The sequence below is a fragment of the Salmo trutta genome, chromosome 3 (genome assembly GCF_901001165.1).
Source record: "Salmo trutta chromosome 3, fSalTru1.1, whole genome shotgun sequence".
Classification (NCBI taxonomy): Eukaryota; Metazoa; Chordata; class Actinopteri; order Salmoniformes; family Salmonidae; genus Salmo; species Salmo trutta.
The window spans coordinates 16,832,980-16,852,084 of record NC_042959.1 but is presented as its reverse complement, the minus strand read 5'-3'; the positions used below and the strand labels follow the sequence as shown (position 1 = coordinate 16,852,084).

Sequence of the window (19,105 nt, the reverse complement as noted above, 5' to 3'; positions counted from 1 at the left end):
TTAAGCTTTTGATAGATTTTCAAAACTATAGGAATAGTTAGGACAAAATGTGTAACATTGAGTAACAAGCCACGAAATCAAGTTAAGCCATGAATTTATTAACACTGACATTCATAATGTACAAGCATTTAAGAGCATTGTCCATTAATTCCCCTATAGCCGAAGTACATTAAAGTTGTCTAATAAAGTTGTAACACAGAAGCTCAAAATGTCAGCTCCCAGGCATTGATTTAACTAAAGAGCTAAAGGCCTACTCCAATGACCATTGTATATGTAATACAAGAGAGGTTGAGAGTCAAACAGATTGCATATGAAATAATTGTATTTACAGAGTTGAGAGCAGCCATCTAACATTTTTTTAAAAAAAGCACTTAATAGCCAACTAAGCAAAATCCCACAGTTAGCAACATTTAACCATTGCAAAACAAAGCCAAGAACCACCATGCATGTTTGCATTTAATTATTTGTTGTGACGGTGTAGATAGGGACACACTAAGGGGTCCCATCGCAGTCAGCAGCACACTAAGCATCTCGTCACAGGCAGAGCCCTTGACCGGGTTTGGGCAAAAAAGGCCTGTGGCTGGTGAAGGGAGCGCAACATCAGTCCTGGAGTGCCAAAACACTTCTGGTTTTCATCCTCTCCTCCTAACCAGGGACTAATTCAGACCAGGGACACCAGTTGAGTAAAATTAAATACCAGAAAGTGTTCAGGCCCTCTAGGACCGGAATCAAACCGCCCTGCTTTAGACGAAGGTGATGCGGGTACGGGCCTGGTTGACTTGCCACACGTTGAGCTCTTCGTACTCCTCCAGGGCCTCCTGGAACTGGGCAGGGGTGAAGCCACGGGAAACACACCGCTGTTCGGCCTCTGCCATGCGAACCAGGCCCCCGGCCCCACCCCGGCCCTTCACACCCTCCGTGGCCAGCTCACGCAGCAGGGAGAAGATCACGTCTGCTGGCCGATGGGCTCTGGAAAACAACGGTATCAAAAAAGGTTGAGGGTCCAAAGTTGTGGAACGTCATCAGGGTTGGGGTCAAACCCACAAATTAGGGCCTACCGACTGGTCTGTTCAGAAACGGAATGCCTATTTGACAGGAACAAATCAATGTCCAAATAAACTGACAGAAAATTGCATTGACCCAACCTGTGCGTCAATTGCACTTGGCCATATAGCTCCGCTGCTTCTGAAACATACAGTGCAACATACTTACATCAACTCCTCTGAATCCCGAGGTAGACTAGCGCAGTAGTATGTGACAAAACATTTGAAGTCAACAGGGACGTGTGGTGAAGCACTTATTTCTATAGGGTTTAAGGTCTTCTCGAGTAAACACTCATGTGAACCAAAGGCAGTAAAAACCCTGGAATTTAACCACCTTCTGGTATAGCTCCTGAATACCCATTACATTTGAAGTCATCCCCCTTCTCTGCTATAACCCAATCCTCACCCAAAAGGCATCCACTCAAAGAGCTTATTAATGCATAACAGTATCATCGGGGACTGTCTTGTTGGCAGTGTCGCACAGAGCAGGAGGAAAGGAGCTGACCTGGTGGTGCTGGACTTGTCGGCCTGCAGGGAGTCCTTGGACATTTCCATGAGCCTCATCGCCTCGTTCACATCCTCTTTCTCCACCACATCCACCAGCCGCAAACGGGCCTGTGAGAGGGGGGGGTGGGGGCGCGAGACCACAGGTCAGGTAGCTATATCGGCTACAGCACAGAACACACCAAAAATAAATGCAAAAATCAACTGTTAGTGTCTTTCAGACATCGTAGGTCGCGCTGTGCCGGCACTGTCAGACCGAGACAAGTGCAATGCCGTCTGGAATGGCTGGCAATTGCCCAAGTCTCCGCCTCTCAACACCAGCTAGTCTCTTCCGATGGATGAGGCTTAACAGTCAATCAACACAATATGATTTGTTAAAACAGTGGTGGCTGTACAGGCCATGGTTGTATTGTAGAAGGCTCTCAGGTAACAAGCGACGACTGGTTCCGTTCACAGTCAGTTTTGCTTGGGTTTGCACAGCTGCTCCTACAAAAAGGCTGACTGCCCACCCTGCAAAGCTGACCAGGACCAGACAGGAAAACAGACAGATTAACTATACCCAGGCTTGAGTACAATATTAATTCAGCACAAACTCCATAAAGGGCATGGAAGTAATATTTGATAGAATTTGGGTAAGTAGAGTAGAAGTAGAACCCCCCCCACCCCATTGACTATTGGAGCTCACCAACTGTTTAAAATCAGTTGTGTTAGTCCTTTTTGCCTATGCTGTTGACGTATTTTACAGTAATGGTTTTACATCAATATCGACTGCAGTGGAAAAATGCTTGCACAGTCTTCCCAATCGTTTTACCCTTTTCTGAATTTTATCACTAGGTGGAGACAGACCACCGTACCCCTGAAGACCAACCTGTAGTCTACCACACCTCTCATTAGCACCACCAGTTGGAAAGAGTTCTCCCTAAGTCTTCCCCATGCTCTATATGAACTTGTCCATCCCCTTTGTGCAATTATTCAGATGAAGGCCAAAACCAATCTTTTAACTTTTTAGTGACGGGGCAGTATTCGGAAATTCAGATGAATGACGTGCCCAAATTAAACTGCCTGCTACTTGGGCCGAGAAGGTAGGATATGCATATTATTAGTAGATTTGGATAGAAAACAGTTTCTAAAACTGTTTGAATGATGTCTGAGTATAACAGAACTCATATGGCAGGCAAAAACCTGAGACAAAAATCCAACCAGGAAGTGGTTTGTAGTTTTTTCAACAGATTGCCTTTCAAAACTACAGTGTCTGTGGGGTCATTTTGCACTTTCTAAGGATTCCACTAGATGTCAGTCTTTAGAACCTTGTTTCATGCTTCTACTGTTACTGGGGAGAGAATAAGAGCCGTCTCAAGCCTGGGACCAGTGAGTTGTTTACTGTGTGCTCACACAGGCGCGCCGCTCCTTTTTCCTCTGTAATGAATACACTATTGTCCGGTTAGAATATTATCTAAGATTTATGTTAAAAAGACCCTAAGGATTGACATGTTTCTACGAACGGTAATGGAACTATGACTTTGTCTCGGGTTTTGCACTTGCGCATTATGCCTTTGGATTAGTGATCTGAACGCACAAACAAAACGGAGGTATTTGGACATAAATATGGAAATTATCGACAAAACAAACATTTCTTGTGGAAGTGGGAGTCCTGGGAGTGCATTCCGACGAAGATCAGCAAAGGTAAGTGAAGATGTATAATACTATTTCTGAGTTTAGTTGACTCCAGAACTTGGCGGGTAACTGTATAGCTTGCTTTGATGGCTGAGCTCTGTACTCAGAATATTGAACAATGTGCTTTCGCCGTAAAGCTATTTTGAAATCTGACACAGCGGTTGCATTACGGAGAAGTGTATCTATAATTTTCAATAACTGTTGTACATTTTATCAACGTTTATGATGAGTATTTTTGTAAATTGATGTGCTCATTCACCAGAGGTTTGGAGGCAAAACATTTCTGAACAGCACGCGCCAATGTAAAATGGGGTTTATGGATATAAATATCAACTTTATCGAACACAACATACATGTATTGTTTAACATTGAGTCCTGGGAGTGTCATCTGATGAAGATCAAAGGTTAGTGATTCATTTTAGCTGTATTTCCGTTTTTTGTGACACCTCTCCTTGCTTGGAAAATGGCTGTGTGGTTTTTCTTGTTTAGGCGCTGTCCTAACATAATCTAATGCTATGCTTTCGCCGTAAAGCCTTTTTGAAAATCGGACAATGTGGTTGGATTAACGAGAAAATTATCTTTAAAATGGGATATAATAGTTGTATGTTTGAGAAATATGAATGATGAGATTTTTGTTGTTTTGAATTTGCTGCCCTGCTATTTCACTGGCTGTTGGCAGTGTGTCCCGCGGGTGGGACACTAGCGTCCCACATGTCCCAAAGGTTAACCATGCTTAAATAAAACAATGCATTTCTAATGGTGACCAAGGGTTGCAACTTTTCAACAAGTACAGGGTCACCCAGTGGAGTGGCAGGCTTGCCCTCGTGGCCACCCAGATGTAGCACAGTGCAGTCGGGGTGTCGGGAAGTGCTGGTTTTGCAGTAGGGCGGTTGAGTCAGCTACCTGCACAAACAGCACTTTTGACACCCAGGAGCTACGAGACCACAGAGTGAGAAGCATCACATTCCTCCAGTTTTAATGGACAGGAAGCAGTCATTCAAAAGAGCAGTCAGTGCAAGCATGAGCGTAGACACGAGGCCTAGTGCCCAGCGTGTGAAAGAAGTGCTCATACTGCAGGTAGGCTGGGCATCGCCACTACCTGCACTGTAAGCACTTTTGCACAAACTGGGCTGCAGTAGACGGTCTTACTCCACAACCTAAATATGCTCCCAGTCAGGGTAGAAGGAACCTGTACTCAGGATGGGGTGAGACTCTCACCAGGGCGGTGGAGAGGCGGAGGATGGACAGGAGTGTACGGGCGGAGGTGAAGGTGCAGTCCTTGCTGACACGCGCCTCCTTCCTCATCTCCACGTAGGCCGCCGTGATGTAATCAGCCAGCGACTCGGGTATGACGGGCTGTCGCCTCTTACACAGGGAGATGTAACGTCTGGAGGGAGCATACAATTAGTCACAAGCTAAAACATGCATGTGAGAGGAATTTCTAGTCAATGATTTCTAAATAGTTGGTTATTTTACCTCCAGCCCCACAAAGAGCAATATGTCAACCAGGCTGTTACCACTGACCTCATGAGCTTCATATCAATGGGGGTGAAGTGAGTGGGTGGCTGGCGGCAGTGCTGGTGAACATAGGTGATGTGCTGGGCCAGGCGGAGATCGGCCTCCGCGTCAGGCTTGTCCTGGATGAGCCACAGCAGGTCGAAACGGGAGAGCAGGGCGGCTGGCAGCTGGATGTTCTGCTCTATGGTCTTTCGCGGGTTGTAGCGGCCATAGGCAGGGTTGGCGGCCGCCAGGATGGAGCAGCGGGCGTTGAGGGAGGTCATGATGCCCGCCTGACCAGGGAAGGGAACGAGTGAGTCAGTCACCCATATTCTCTTTAGGGTTGAATGGCGGGAACCCGGTTACAGAGATTTACAGCACAAAACTACTCCCTTTTACCAGAATAACAGAAACCGGACAATTATAATAAATTATTTATCTGAACAGCATGATGTGAAATGGAACTGTTAAATTATATGCAATGTCTAAATTTGGCTTCTCTACAGCCTCTGCATGACAAATCAATGCTCAGTATGGAGCGCATCTCACCATAGCCTATGCTATAGTAAAATAAAGACAGGTAATAACTTTAATTCTATCTCCACCTGGCTTTTGGGGGGGGGGCACCGTATTTTTTTCCTAAAGACTATATTTTAATTGCAGCTGCAAAAGTTTAGAACAACCCATCACCCGAATATCGTTGCTTATTTAAAAAATAATAATTTAAGTACACGCGCAAGCACTCGCAATCTCTTCAAATTGCATCCAAAAGAGACAATCTTGTTCTAGATGGCACACAGGGAAAAATAAAACGCAACATGAAAATGTCAAAGATTTTACTGAGTTACATAAGGAAACTAGTCAATTGAAATATATTCATTACGCCCTAATCTATGGATAATTGCATCTGTCAAACAGGAAGGCCTACCTTTTTTTTTTATATAGGAAGAAAGGCTCCAACAAAGCCCTCGTTGTGAAGTCATTAAAACGAAGACAATTGTTGAAATTAATTACTTTGAGTACCATTTGCTGACGTCTGCCTGCTTGCCTTTTTAGTAGACTTTCTCCCGCAATCGCTCCTTATTAATACATTAATGATTGAAAAAGTGTTTCTCATGACATAATACATTTGGTCTCCAGTCTGTGCGCTACTCACTCCACTGTAGGCTACATAATTTATGTTAAATTAATTTGATGGAGCGCCACATCTCTCCAACAGCACCCTGGAGAGGCACGCTGGGCATGGACGAGCTAAATATTTTGTGCCCCTACCTGGGGCAGCATCAGCACGCACCTAAATAGCCCCCATGCCACTGGGTGAGTGAAGTAATTTTTTTTTTAGCCAGAATGTGGTGTTGTGTGTGGAGGTGCATCTTGGTGGACTGTAGGCCTCCCATCCGTTTAAGTCCATTCGCTCATTTTTCATGCCTCTGACATAAGTAATGGTGTAACAGCCTACAGTTCTTTTACCCATTTTGTTTTCATTGTGATAGGCTCATGTTTTCAACAAATGCACTTTCGCCCATGTTGGGATAGTGGTCGCTGTCCACAGTGCTGAAACACATCAGTGCACTGTTGAATCGGTGCCTTTTCCTAGACCATGTTGTTATAAGCATAATAGCAAAGTTAACCAGCATATTGGTGTTGAGAACAATACGGCAGAGGCAGCAGCGGAGTCAGGAGACAAGAAAACAGTCCTTGCCTTAATTGTTAAAATAAAGTGAGGAGAGGAAACCATCTTAATTAGGTCTATAATAAATAGACCAACTTCAATGTGCCTGGCTTTATAAGTCATCCATATTCAGTGCCTTAAGTATTCAGACCCCTTGACTTACCACATTGTTATAGCCCTATTCTAAAATATGCCTCAGCAATCTACACACAATACCTCATGACAAAGTGAAAACTCCACAAATAGAGGTGTGCCAAGCTTGGAGTGTCATACCCAAGAAGACCAAAGGTGCTTCAACAAAGCACATTGTAAAGGATTTGAATACTTTTGTAAATGTGACTTCTTTTTCTTAAAAATAAAAAATTGGAAACATTGCTACAAACCTGTTTTCACTTTGTCATTATGGGTTATTGTGTGTTGATTGATGGGGGGAAAAAATACAAAATAAATCATTTAATACATTTTATAATAATGCTGTAACGTAAAGGGGTCTGAATACTTTCAGAATGTACTGTAGCTAGCTACAGCTATGAGCTTTTGTTTGTCGTGCGTAATGTGCAGTAGCCTATATCATATAGAACCCAGCTGAAGTCGCAAGTTTACATACAAATTTCTTGTTAACAAACTATAGTTTTGGCAAGTCGGTTAGGACATCTACTTTGCGCATGACAAGTAAATTCTCCAAATGTTTACAGAGATTATTTCACTGCATCACAATTACAGTGGGTCAGAAGTTTACATACACTATGTTGACTGTGCCTTTAAACAATTTGTAAAATTCCAGAAAATTGTGTCATGGCTTTAGAAGCATCTGATATGTCAATTAGCCTAATTTGAGTCAATTGGAGGTGTACCTGTGGATGTATTTCAAGGCCTACCTTCAAACTCAGTGCCTCTTTGCTTGACATCATGGGGAAATCAAAAGAAATCAGCCAAGACCTCAGACAAAAACATTGTAAACCTCCACAAGTCTGGTTCATCCTTGGGAGAAATTTCCAAACGCCTGAAGGTAGCACTTTCATTTGTACAAACAATAGTACGCAAGTATAAACACCATGGGACCACGCAGCCGTCATACCTCTCAGGAAGAAGACGCGTTCTGTTTCCTACATATGAACGTACTTTGGTGCGAAAAGTGCATATCAGTCCCAGAACAACAGCAAAGGACCTTGTGAAGATGCTGGAGGAAACAGGTACAAAAGTATCTATATCCACAGCAAAACGAGTCCTATATTGACATAACCTGAAAGGCCGCTCGGCAAGGAAGAAGCCACTGACCCAAAGCCACCATAAAAAGGCCAGACTACGGTTTGCAACAGCACATGAGGACAAAGACGCACTTTTTGGAGAAATGTCCTCTGGTCTGATGAAACAAAAATAGAACTGTTTGGCCATAATGACCATCGTTATGTTTGAAAGAAAAAGTGGGATGCTTGCAAGCCGAAGAACACCATCCCAATTGTGAAACACGGGGGTGGCAGCATCATGTTGTGGGGGTGCTTTGCTGCAGGAGGATCTTGTGCACTTCACAAAATAGATGGAACCATGAGGAAAATTGTGTAGATCTATTGAAGCAACATCAGTCAGGAAGTTAAAGCTTGGTAGCAAATGGGTCTTCCAAATGGACATTGACCCCAAGCATATTTTCAAAGTTGTGGCAAAATGGCTTAAGGACAACCAAGTAAAGGTATTGGAGTGGCCATCACAAAGCCCTGACCTCAATCCTATAGAAAACTTGTGGGCAGAACTGAAAAAGCGTGTACAAGCAAGGAGGCCTACAAACCTGACTCAGTTACACCAGCTCTGTCAAGAGGAATGGGCCAAAATTCACCCAACTTATTGTGGGAAGCTTGTGGAAGGCTACCCAAAACATTTGACCCAAGTTAAACAACTGAAAGTCAATGCTACCAAATTCTAATTGAGTGCATGTAAACTTTGACTCTGGGAATGTGATGAAAGAAATAAAAGCTGAAATAAATCACTACTACTATTCTGACATTTCACATTCTTAAAATAAAGTGGTGATCCTAACTGACCTAAGACGGACTTTTTACTAGGATTAAATGTCAGGCATTGTGAAAAACTGAGTTTAAATGCATTTGGCTAGGGTGTATGTAAACTTCGACTTCAACTGTATGCATTGGATAATTGCATAATAATTTGGGCTTGCTTAGGCTCATAAAATATCTTTAATGAAGGGCTCAAAATGTATTTAATATATGACTCATCAGTCTCGGTAGCATCAGGTTAGAATTTTCATGCTGATCTAAGTTCTAATCAAATCCAGACATTTATATGCTTTTGAATGACACTTCCGGTTTTGGAGGTAAAGACTGGCTTTCCCGAGATGGAACATTTGTAAAATACCGGGATAGTCAATCCCAATTCTCATTCAGTAGGGGAAAAGCTCAGTGTTGAGACTGACATTTTCTATGTTGTCTTCTCAGGGCAGGTTTGTGTTATTCGTCATGAATCTTGTTCCGGAGGCAACTCTGCAATGTTCACTAGCTGGTAAAGCCACAAAGTCAAAGTAAAACATAACCCTAACGCGTAACCTTCATGAAATTTTACAATATAGCCACATTCAACTTCACAGCTGGCCCATCTAAGGGGAAAATCACTCAGCACTGTCTCCAGGACAAGATGGAAGACAAACGCTAACCTGCTATAGGGGTACAGGTAGAAAATCTTGTCAGTTCTCCTTTGTTAAAACCACACATGAATAGCCTTACACAACTAAAGTGTTAGTTGCCAAACAGATATGGCTTTGGTAAGGAGAAAGCTCACCTTGGCAATGGAGATGGTCTGCTGCTCCATCACCTCGTGGATGGCTGTGCGATCGGCATCTGCCATCTTGTCAAACTCGTCGATGCAGCATACACCCTGGTCGGCCAGCACCAGTGCGCCGCCCTCCAGGGTCATCTCCCCGGTGAGGGGGTCACGCATCACCGCTGCCGTCAGCCCCACGCCAGAGGAACCTCGGCCTGTTGTATATTGGCCTGGAGGGGGTCAGGGGGAATGGTCATGGCTAGGCCCATGATATCAGGAGCACAAATACAATCATCTTTAAAGCCTTGATTTACTTGAATACGATTGAGGACCTCTCCCTTTCCTTACATATTAATCCAACAACTGTGCAAAAGGGTGTAAACCTTTCAGTCAATTTCCGGTAGGCCATTTAGCATGTTGCTTTCACCAGTTGTGTGACCTGGGACCAGTAAAAAAATGAAGGAGAGATGGAGAAGAAATATTTCAGATAGTTCCAGAAGATTGTACTTACTGCGAGGAGCCAGGCGGTCAATGTAAGACAGCAGTTGGGACTTGGCTACTCCTGGGTCTCCCATCAGACAGATGTTTATGTTGCCTGGAAGGAGCCAAACAGGGTCATTAGTAAAACATCCCAAAACTCCAGTTAACTCAAATGAAAGCCAAAGCAGCCATTTTAAAATGGACAATGTTACAGGGCAGTGGAAGGGTTTTATTGCACTCACCTCTGATCTTCATACCCTTGGGGGCCTGCTGCACTCCTCCAACCAGGAGCAGCAGCAGAGCCTTCTTCACATCTTCATGGCCAAAAATCTCAGGAGCAATGGAGCCAGCAAGCTTCTCATAGAAATCTTCCTCTGTAAGTAAGAGAGGAGCACATGAACCAAACTATTCAGTTACACTCAGTCCATTCACATCAGAACATCCTCTTGGATAAACAGCATGAGAAAGGTCTGAAAACAACCCACAGTTCCAAAACACTGTTGGCAGATTGACAGGAAACATTTAAGCAACACTGAGAAGCTTCATAATCACTGAAAGAATTAAGAACCTGGGGGGGGGGGGGGGGGGGGGGGGAGGCACACACCTGTGATCTGGCGCAGCTCTTCCTCACTCAGCTCTGCTGTGCCCAGCTCATCATCCTCGGTCTTGTTCATTAGAGTGATGCTGTGGGACTCCAGGTACGTCTCTGAAAGCAGACCCTGAGAGGGAGAGAAACAGTCACATTACAAACAGACACATTACAACTCCAGAGTGGCGCAGCAGTCTAATGCACTGCAACTCAGTGCAAGAGGCTTCACTACAGTCCCTGGTTCGAATCCAGGCTGTATCACATCTAGCCATGATTGGGAGACCCATAGGGCGGCGCACAATTGGCCCAACGTTGTCCGGGTTTGGCCATCATTGTAAATGAGAATTTCTTAACTGACTTACCTAGTTAAATAAAAGGTAAAAAATAAATAATAATAATAAAATACAGCAGCACCTTTAAGCTAGCCAAGTAGCCTGCTGTCCAGGGGATGTAGTTGTACATCTGTAGCCTCAGGTTACAGAAACAACCTCCTGCCTTATGGGCCATTCTCACTTCAACAAGTTTTACTTTACATCTCAGCCAAGTCACAGGTAGAGTAAAGTTCTAGTTTTCCTCCAACTTACAGTTTAATGTTAAACTTGAGGATAATTCTCAAAAAAGGTTTAAAGAAACTTTGTAAAGCGTTTGAGTGCTCACTTGGACAGCCTGCCTGAAGCCAGTGCGCAGCAGAGGGAGGAAGACGCCGGAGATAGCCACGTGGTCTCCGGGCTGGGCCACGCGCGTGTTCTCCCCGCGGGTGTAGATGGTCATGCTCCTGGGGATGTTTCCCACAGGAACCTGGTCACTCTGGAGATGGATGGAGGCACGGGTTAGTTAGGGATTCAAACCAGCGCAAAGTAAGACTTAGTCTGACTTGTGTTTATTTGCCTTCAACTTCTCACTCCGGAGAGCTACATGATTTGAATGTGTTGCTGCATTTCAGATTCCTTAGTCAGAGGTCCTTACGTGTTCCTGTATGCGCAGTTCCTGGAACTTGACGAACTTTGAGCCTCGGGTCTGCAGGTAGAGGCGGCCACATGACTTGTTGGTGACACACTCTTGACTGGGACACATGATGAGGGGCATGAATGTGGGGGATTGAATCTGATAAGACAGAGGCGTCTGGGTTAGCACAAGGAAAGGAACCGAGAGAACTGAAATGTTTCTGTACCATACAGTGTTTAATGCATTTACCCAGCCATGAGATCAAGTCAATTAAATTATATAATTTATCAACTTTCCTTGACAAGTTTGTGCAATAAGATGCCAATCGCTTACCGGCTGGTATGTCTCTGCGCCACACTGGTCACAGGTGTAAGTGGCAACTGCCATCATGGGCTTGACCTCAGTGGCACGGGTCACGATGCCCCTAACTGTCACCAACTGGCCAATGCTGTCTGCACGGACATCACGGACCACTTTGGGTTTGGCAGTGCTGGGCGGTTTGAAGTAGAGCTCACTGAGAGAGAGAGATCAGAGGGGATGCAATAATTGTTATTCCGTGTTGCCTAAATACGCAAATCAGCCATCATGAGATGAATGGGCATGGCATGTATCTAGTAGAACATGCATCCAGTCAAAATAAGGATACTTTTTGATATACACAAGCAGTCAAAAGTTGACACCTACTCATGCAAGGGTTTCTTCATTTTTACTATTTTCTACATTGTAGAATAGAAGACATCAAAACTATGAAATAACACATATAGAATCATGTAGTAACCAAAAAAGTATATATTTTATATTTGAGATTCTTCAAAGTAGCCACCCGTTGCCTTGTTGACAGCTTTGCACACTCTTAGCATGCTCTCAACCAGCTTCACTTGGAATGCTTTTCCAACAGTCTGGAAGGAGCCCCCAAATATGCTGAGCACTTGTTGGCTGCTTTTCCTTCATTTTGCAGTCCAACTCATGCCAAACCATCGCAATTGGGTTGAGGTCAAGTGATTGTGGAGGCCAGGTCATCTGATGCAGCACTCCACTCTCCTTCATGGGTCAAATAGTCCTTACACAGCCTGGAGGTGTATTGGGTCATTTTCCTGTTGAAAAACAAAATGACTGTCCCACTAAGCGCAAACCGGATGGCATGTCGCTGCAGAATGCTGTGGTAGCCATGCTGGTTAAGCATGCCTTGAATTCTAAATAAGTTACAGACAGTGTCACCAGCAATGCACCACCACACTTAACTGTGGGAACCACACATGTGGAGATCATCTGTTCACATACTCAGAGTCTCACAAAGACACAGCGGTTGGAACCAAAAATCTCACATGGACAAATTTCCACAGGTCTACTGTCCATTGCTTGTGTTTCTTGGCCCAAGCAAGTCTTCTTATTGGTGTCCTTTAGTAATGTTTTTTTGCAGCAATTCGACCATGAAGACCTGATTTATGCAGTCTCCTCTGAAAAGTTGATGTTGAGATTTATCAGTTACTTGACCTCTGAAGCATTTATTTGGGGTGCAATTTCTGAGGCTGGTAACTAATGAACGTATCCTCTGCAGCAAAGGTAACAGTGGGTCTTCCTTTCCCATGACGGTCCCCATGAGAACCAATTTCATTATTGCACTTGATGGATTTTGCGACAGCAATTTAAGAAACTTTCAAAGTTCGTCACGTTTTCCGGACTGACTGACCATCATGTCTTAAAGTAATGGACTGTTGTTTCTCTTTGCTTATTTGAGCTGTTCTTGCCATAATATGGACTTGTTCCTTTACCAAATAGGGCTATCATCTGTATACCACCCCTACCTTGTCACAACACAACTGATTTGTTCAAACACATTAAGAAGGAAATTCCACAAATTAACAAGGCACACCTGTTAATTGAAATGCGTTCCAGGTGACTACCTCATGAAGCTGGTTGAGAGAATGCCAAGCGTGTGCAAAGCTGTCATCAAGGCAAAGGGTGGCTACTTTAAAGAATGACAAATATTTTCATTTGTTTTAACACTTTTTTGGATAATACATGACTCCATGTGTTATTTCATAGTGGAAGTCTTCACTATTATTCTAAAATGCATAAAAATGGCACAAATAAAGAAAAAACCCTGAATGAGTAGGTGTGTCCAAACTTGACTGGTACTATATACCAGTTCTCACTTTTCTAAGTAATTCATCCAGGTTCATGTCCAGTTCCAACTCAGAGACAATGGCAAACATGCTAGCTAAGTGAACTCACAATCTCCTCATGAGCTCTGCTGGGTACTGGTTGCGAGGATCCCTGGTGTCTGCGGTGTCGTGACCTCTCTGCTCCATCATCAGCCTATGCTCAATGTACACATCCAGGGAATCCTTGGCCACCACCTGGGTGAACGAAGAGATGGGTATCGAGGGAGTTAAGTCTCAGACTCAATGTTTTTACAGGTTATTTCATCCTTAAAACTAACAATTAGCAACTGCCTTATCAGAATCAATATCCAAGTAAAGCAGGACAGATGTCTTAAATGAGCACGTTTGTATTAATGCAGCTAATAAAATACCTCTCTCTCACGGTACTCTGGCAGCAGCTCGTGGACGGCATCAGCGAACAGGCCCATGTAGCGTTTGGCGTTCTCACAGATGCTCTCCACCAACTCTGGGTCCTCCTCGGCCACATCGTCCAGGTCCACTTGCAAAGCCACCTGCTCCCTGTGGGACAGGGCAACCTACAGAAAACAGGGCTTCTATCAGAGACAGAATATATTTATTTGTGGCCTAGCACAGATGTTGCACAGCCTTTTTCTGCAAACAACGTCAACCGTTCCTGCCCATCAGTCATAGGTCAAAGGGTCACTGCCACCACCTCGCTTATTTATTGCAGAGTAGAACCAACAAGTTTCAGCTTCTCTTTAACTTGTTATGGATAGGGGGCAGTATTTTCACGGCCAGATAAAAAACGTACCAGATTTAATCTGGTTATTACTCCTGCCCAGAAACTAGAATATGCATATAATTAGTAGCTTTGGATAGAAAACACTCCAAAGTTTCTAAAACTGTTTGATGGTGTCTGAGTATAACAGAACTCATATGGCAGGCAAAACCTGAGAAGATTCTGTACAGGAAGTACCCTGTCTGACCATTTCTTCGCCTTCTTTGTCATCTCTATCCAAAACAGAGGATCTCTGCTGTAACGTGACACTTTCTAAGGCTCCCATAGGCTCTCAGAAGGCGCCAGAACGTTGAATGATGACTCTGCAGTTACTGGCTGAAAAACAGTAGCGCATTTGGTAAGTGGTCGATCTGAGAACAATGAGACGGGTGCGCGCATGCATGTGAAGAGTCCATTTTACCTTTTCAGTCTTTGAACGAAAACGACTCCCGGTCGGAATATTATCGCTATTTTACGAGGAAAAAAAATCGCATAAAAATTGATTTTAAACAGCGTTTGACATGCTTCGAAGCACGGTAATGGAATATTTTGAATTTTTTTGTCACGATACGCGTCCGCTGTCACCCTTCGGATAGTGTCTTGAACGCACGAACAAAACGCCGCTATTTGGATATAACTATGGATTATTTGAAACCAAACCAACATTTGTTGTTGAAGTAGAACCCCTGGGAGTGCATTCTGACGAAGAACAGCAAAGGTAATCCAATTTTTCTTATAGTAAATCTGAGTTTGGTGAGTACCAAACTTGGTGGGTGTCAAATTAGCTAGCCTGTGATGGCGAGCTATCTACTCAGAATATTGCAAAATGTGCTTTCACCGAAAAGCTATTTTAAAAAAATCGGACAACGCGATTGCATAAAGGAGTTCTGCATCTATAATTCTTAAAATAATTGTTATGTTTTTTGTGAACGTTTATCGTGAGTAATTTAGTAAATTCACCAGAAGTGTTCGGTGGGAATGCTAGTTCTGAACGTCACATGCTAGTGTAAAAAGCTGGTTTTTGATATAAATATGAACTTGATTGAACAAAACATGCATGTATTGTATAACATAATGTCCTAGGAGTGTCATCTGATGAAGGTCATCAAAGGTTAGTGCTGCATTTAGCTGTGGTTTTGGTGACATTATATGCTAGCTTGAAAAATGGGTGTCTGATTATTTCTGGCTGGGTACTCTCCTGACATAATCTAATGTTTTGCTTTCGTTGTAAAGCCTTTTTGAAATCGGACAGTGTGGTTAGATAAAGGAGAGTCTTGTCTTTAAATAGCTGTAAAATAGTCATATGTGTGAAAAATGGAAGTTTCGGATTTTCGAGGAGTTTGTATTTCGCGCCACGCCCAATCATTGGATATTGGAGAGGTGTTCCGCTAGCGGAACGTCTAGATGTAAGAGGTAAAAAAAAAAAGCTAAGTATTACTGTGCCTTTTGACTCAACCATTCAGTGGGTTGGCAGGGGAGGAAGATGTTGGCCTTCAGGCTCGCCCCGACACATACTTTGACAATTCGTTTTTTCACTTTGAGTACTTTATCCATAATACTTTACCCACCACATGGTTTAAAACCATTTATCATATTAGATCATGGACTTTAAGTTACAAATGAAGAAGGACTGGCGTGACGCATTACAGAAAGAACAGGATCATGAAAGTCAGTGCCATACTCACAAGCTGAGCTCCATATTTGAAGACCTTCTTTCCATTGTCATCCTCACTGTAAAACTCTTGAAGGAACTTCTTGCATTTCTCTGCGGGAAAGAGAGAACAGTGTATTTAACAGTGTACATTGAATGCTATGAATATTACAGGTAGAGTATAGCCTGGGTCTGAACTGGGGAACTTGTGTCAAACTGAGTGAACAATCTAATTTAGCTCACCGGCCACAATTCATTGTTTTCAGTGTCAATACAATTCAGGTAATGAGATGTATACATTTGTGTGGGGTTTAACGTTTGAAAATTGCCATCATTGGAGTACAGGGCCTACATACTGCAAGCTGTGTTGTCCTCTGACGACCCACTTTAACATCGCATCCCACAGAATCTCGATGAGTCATTGAAGCACTGTCCCTTTAACTCGGACGTCAAAACGTTTTCCAAATTAGTGGATGCATTCAAACCTTTACAACAATGTAACCAATGATTAACATTACAGGTTTGGTAAGCAGTGCACGCCAACAACAAACACGTAGTGTCCGTTTTTGGGAAAATAACCCCCACCTAAAAATGTGAAACATTCTGTATTTTAGACACCTCAAAACAAATGCATATTTCACTTACTTTCTTAGTAGAGCACAAAATTAAACATTCTGCATTTGGAATGTTTTTGTAAACAAAGCAGCACATGGCTTTGAGCCTGGTCACTCAGAGGAATCCTCCGCTATACCATCGCTCACAAAATAGTCCCAACTTTAACTGATGGATTGAGTTGGTTATTGCTTCAAAACATAACTTCGTTTCAATACCAGTGTATTGACGTGCCATGGTCGAATTTACCCTTACGGTAGCCTGGACTTTAGACCAGCAGTAGCTAGCAACCGACAAACATAACGCCCATACTTGCAGCTGCCTGTGACAAAGAACAGCCTACTCCCGCGGATGAGAAGGGTATCGATGGCGAAAATGCGTGTGGATTGTTAACTAGCCACTGGCAAGCCATTTATTCCACTCCACTATCAAATTGTGCAAATTTGTTAACACTTCTTTGACCGAATCACTTTTGTAGTATTGGTGAGTTATCCTTCCATATCAGTGCAACCCCTCGCATTATCTTTCTCCGCCTCTAGACCATGTGCTCCTCGCGCGTAATTCTTTGTCCTCTTGAGTTCCATCCGGGTTACTGAGAATTGAAGCTAGTTAAAACACACACACACACACACACACACATATATATATATATGTTTAGCTTAGTAACATGCAAGCCACCCTGTAGCAATCCCTAACCGGTATCATTGCCCAAAATTTTAACTACCAAAACAACTTCACAAGTAGCCAGATAGTGTTGTGCACGGGGAGACAGCCCGTGATCACGACTAGTTCTGTACGGGGGAGTTTGGTTAAGAGCCCCGACGATCGGCTTTAAAGTTAACGCGCAGCTTTTGCGGTACGGTTTTTGGAAGCATATAAACGTTGACTACCAGTACTAATTAGCTAACGTTTGCCATCTGCGTCTCCGAACACACGGGTTTAAACGGAAGCCGGACGTCACAAACGTTGTCACTAAAATACTGTCAACATTGTACATTACGTGTGTATATTGCATTTGTGAAATTGTGATAACAATTTGGGGCGGCAGCGTAGCCTAGTAGTTAAAGCGTTGGACTAGTAACCGAAAAGTTGCAAGATCGAATCCCCGAGCTGACAATACAAATCTGTCGTTCTGCCCCTGAACAAGGCAGTTAACCCACTGTTCCTACGCCGTCATTGAAAATAAGAATGTGTTCTTAACTGACTTGCCTAGTTAAATAAAGGTAAAATAAAAAGAAAGTAGGTGGATTTGTTTCTATAACAGCAACGTTATCGCAATTGAGAATCGATTCCCGTTTAGAATGAGTACGTGTCTATTTTTGCTTCAAGAGCCAGTCTTTAAACAAAACATGTAACGATGGTCCTTAGACGTAACGTTCGACTCCTTTATTGGGCTAGGGGCGACCAAGCCTCAACAGTTTACATGTTAGTAAATTGTTAGATATTAACTCATTGTTGGCTTCTTGGCTGAGCAGACAGAAATACCATAAAGTAACGTTAACGGATTTCAGTTAGCTAGTCAACCCCAACTTACCCCAAGAATGTTGGTTGGCAAGCTATTTATCAAGTAATTCTAAAGTCAAAGTGCATGGTTTCTTACATTAATTGTTGCTCAGACGTAGTTATGAGTGAGCATGCTACTAGCCTCCATTATCAAAATGAAAAAGCATGACGTTAGCGCGCTAGCTAACTTCAGCAAGCTTGTTTAAAATAAAACATACCTTTCTCAGCCAAGTAATCCTTAGGAGCCATGATTGTCGAATAGTTGAGTAATGTGGTTTGACTTACACACAAATGTATTAAGTAACTTATCAGTTATTATATATCTTTTTTTAACAATGTCTTTTCTTTCTACACCGGGAGACAAGAAATTGGAGGTCCAACTGCAAAAACTGGCGCGAGTCTGTCGTCTGCATGCTCCAATCAAAACGCGTATTTCTATTACCAAAGGCGTGGCTTCACTGTGGCGCGAAAATAGCGGCGATGCGGTGGTCACATGATTCAACAAACTAGCATACCACGTCATCGGTGGCGCGAAAAATGGAGATTGTGTTTCATGCTTTCTAGCAGTGACCTCGAAAATTCTGTGCATAAAATAGTATTCTGAACAAAAATATAAACGCAACATGCAACCATTTCAAATATTTTACTGAGTTACAGTTCACAGAAGGAAATCAGTCAATTAAAATCAATTCAATGGCCCTAATCTATGGATTTCACATGACTGTGCAGCCCTTGGTGCCCAGACAATCAGAATTACTTTTCCCCACAAAAGGGTTTTATTACAGACAGAAATACTCCTCAATACACCCCCTCCCTCTCCTCTGACAATCCACAATCCAACAGATGAAGAAACCGGATGTGGAGATCCTGGGGTGGCTTGGTTACAGTGGTCTGCGGTTGTGAGGCCGGTTGGATGTACTGCCAAATTCATTCAAACGAAGTTGGAGGCAGTTTATGGTAGAGAAATTAACATTAAATTATCTGGCCGAAGCTCTGTTGGACATTTCTGCAGTCAGCATGCCAATTGCCTGCTCCCTAAAAACTTGAGACATCTGTGGCATTGTGTTGTGTGACAAAACTGCACACTTTAGAATGGCCTTTCATAGGGTGCACCTGTGTAATGATCATGCTGTGTAATCAGCTTCTTGACATGTCACACCTGTCAGGTGGATGGATTATCTTGACAAAAAAGAAATGCTCACTGACAGGGATGTAAATCAGCTTTTTGTCCATATGGAACATTTCTGTGATCTTTTATTTCA

At 43.1% G+C, this 19,105-nt stretch overlaps 1 protein-coding gene across 2 annotated transcripts; it reads right to left on the bottom strand.

Annotated features, from left to right (window-relative positions):
- Positions 1-77: 77 nt before the first annotated feature.
- On the bottom strand, positions 78-18,290 carry mcm7 (minichromosome maintenance complex component 7). Of its 2 annotated transcripts, XM_029725206.1 has the most exons (16): positions 18,062-18,290; positions 15,763-15,842; positions 13,710-13,874; positions 13,409-13,533; positions 11,507-11,687; positions 11,195-11,332; positions 10,886-11,035; positions 10,244-10,358; positions 9,882-10,013; positions 9,671-9,754; positions 9,178-9,389; positions 4,746-5,011; positions 4,440-4,608; positions 1,549-1,658; positions 727-969; positions 78-573 (listed from the first exon to the last, which is right to left on the bottom strand). In XM_029725206.1, the coding sequence occupies exons 1-15, from the start codon at positions 18,090-18,092 to the stop codon at positions 744-746; spliced, it is 2,184 nt and encodes a 727-aa protein (XP_029581066.1). In that variant the 5' UTR covers positions 18,093-18,290; the 3' UTR covers positions 78-573; positions 727-743. The 2 variants fall into 2 exon arrangements, with proteins under 2 accessions (XP_029581066.1, XP_029581057.1); XM_029725197.1 differs by having other exon boundaries at positions 78-969.
- Positions 18,291-19,105: the final 815 nt, after the last annotated feature.

What these genes read in the sequence shown, in the direction of transcription:
- mcm7 (XM_029725197.1), bottom strand. Translation starts at nt 18,092, where the DNA reads ATGGCTCCTAAGGATTACTTGGCTGAGAAAG. An exon ending in CAAGGGTATGAAGATCAGAG is followed by an intron (nt 9,755 to 9,881) that starts GTGAGTGCAATA and finishes GGCTCCTTCCAG; the next exon opens with GCAACATAAACATCTGTCTG. An exon ending in TGACCGCCTGGCTCCTCGCA is followed by an intron (nt 9,390 to 9,670) that starts GTAAGTACAATC and finishes GACCCCCTCCAG; the next exon opens with GCCAATATACAACAGGCCGA.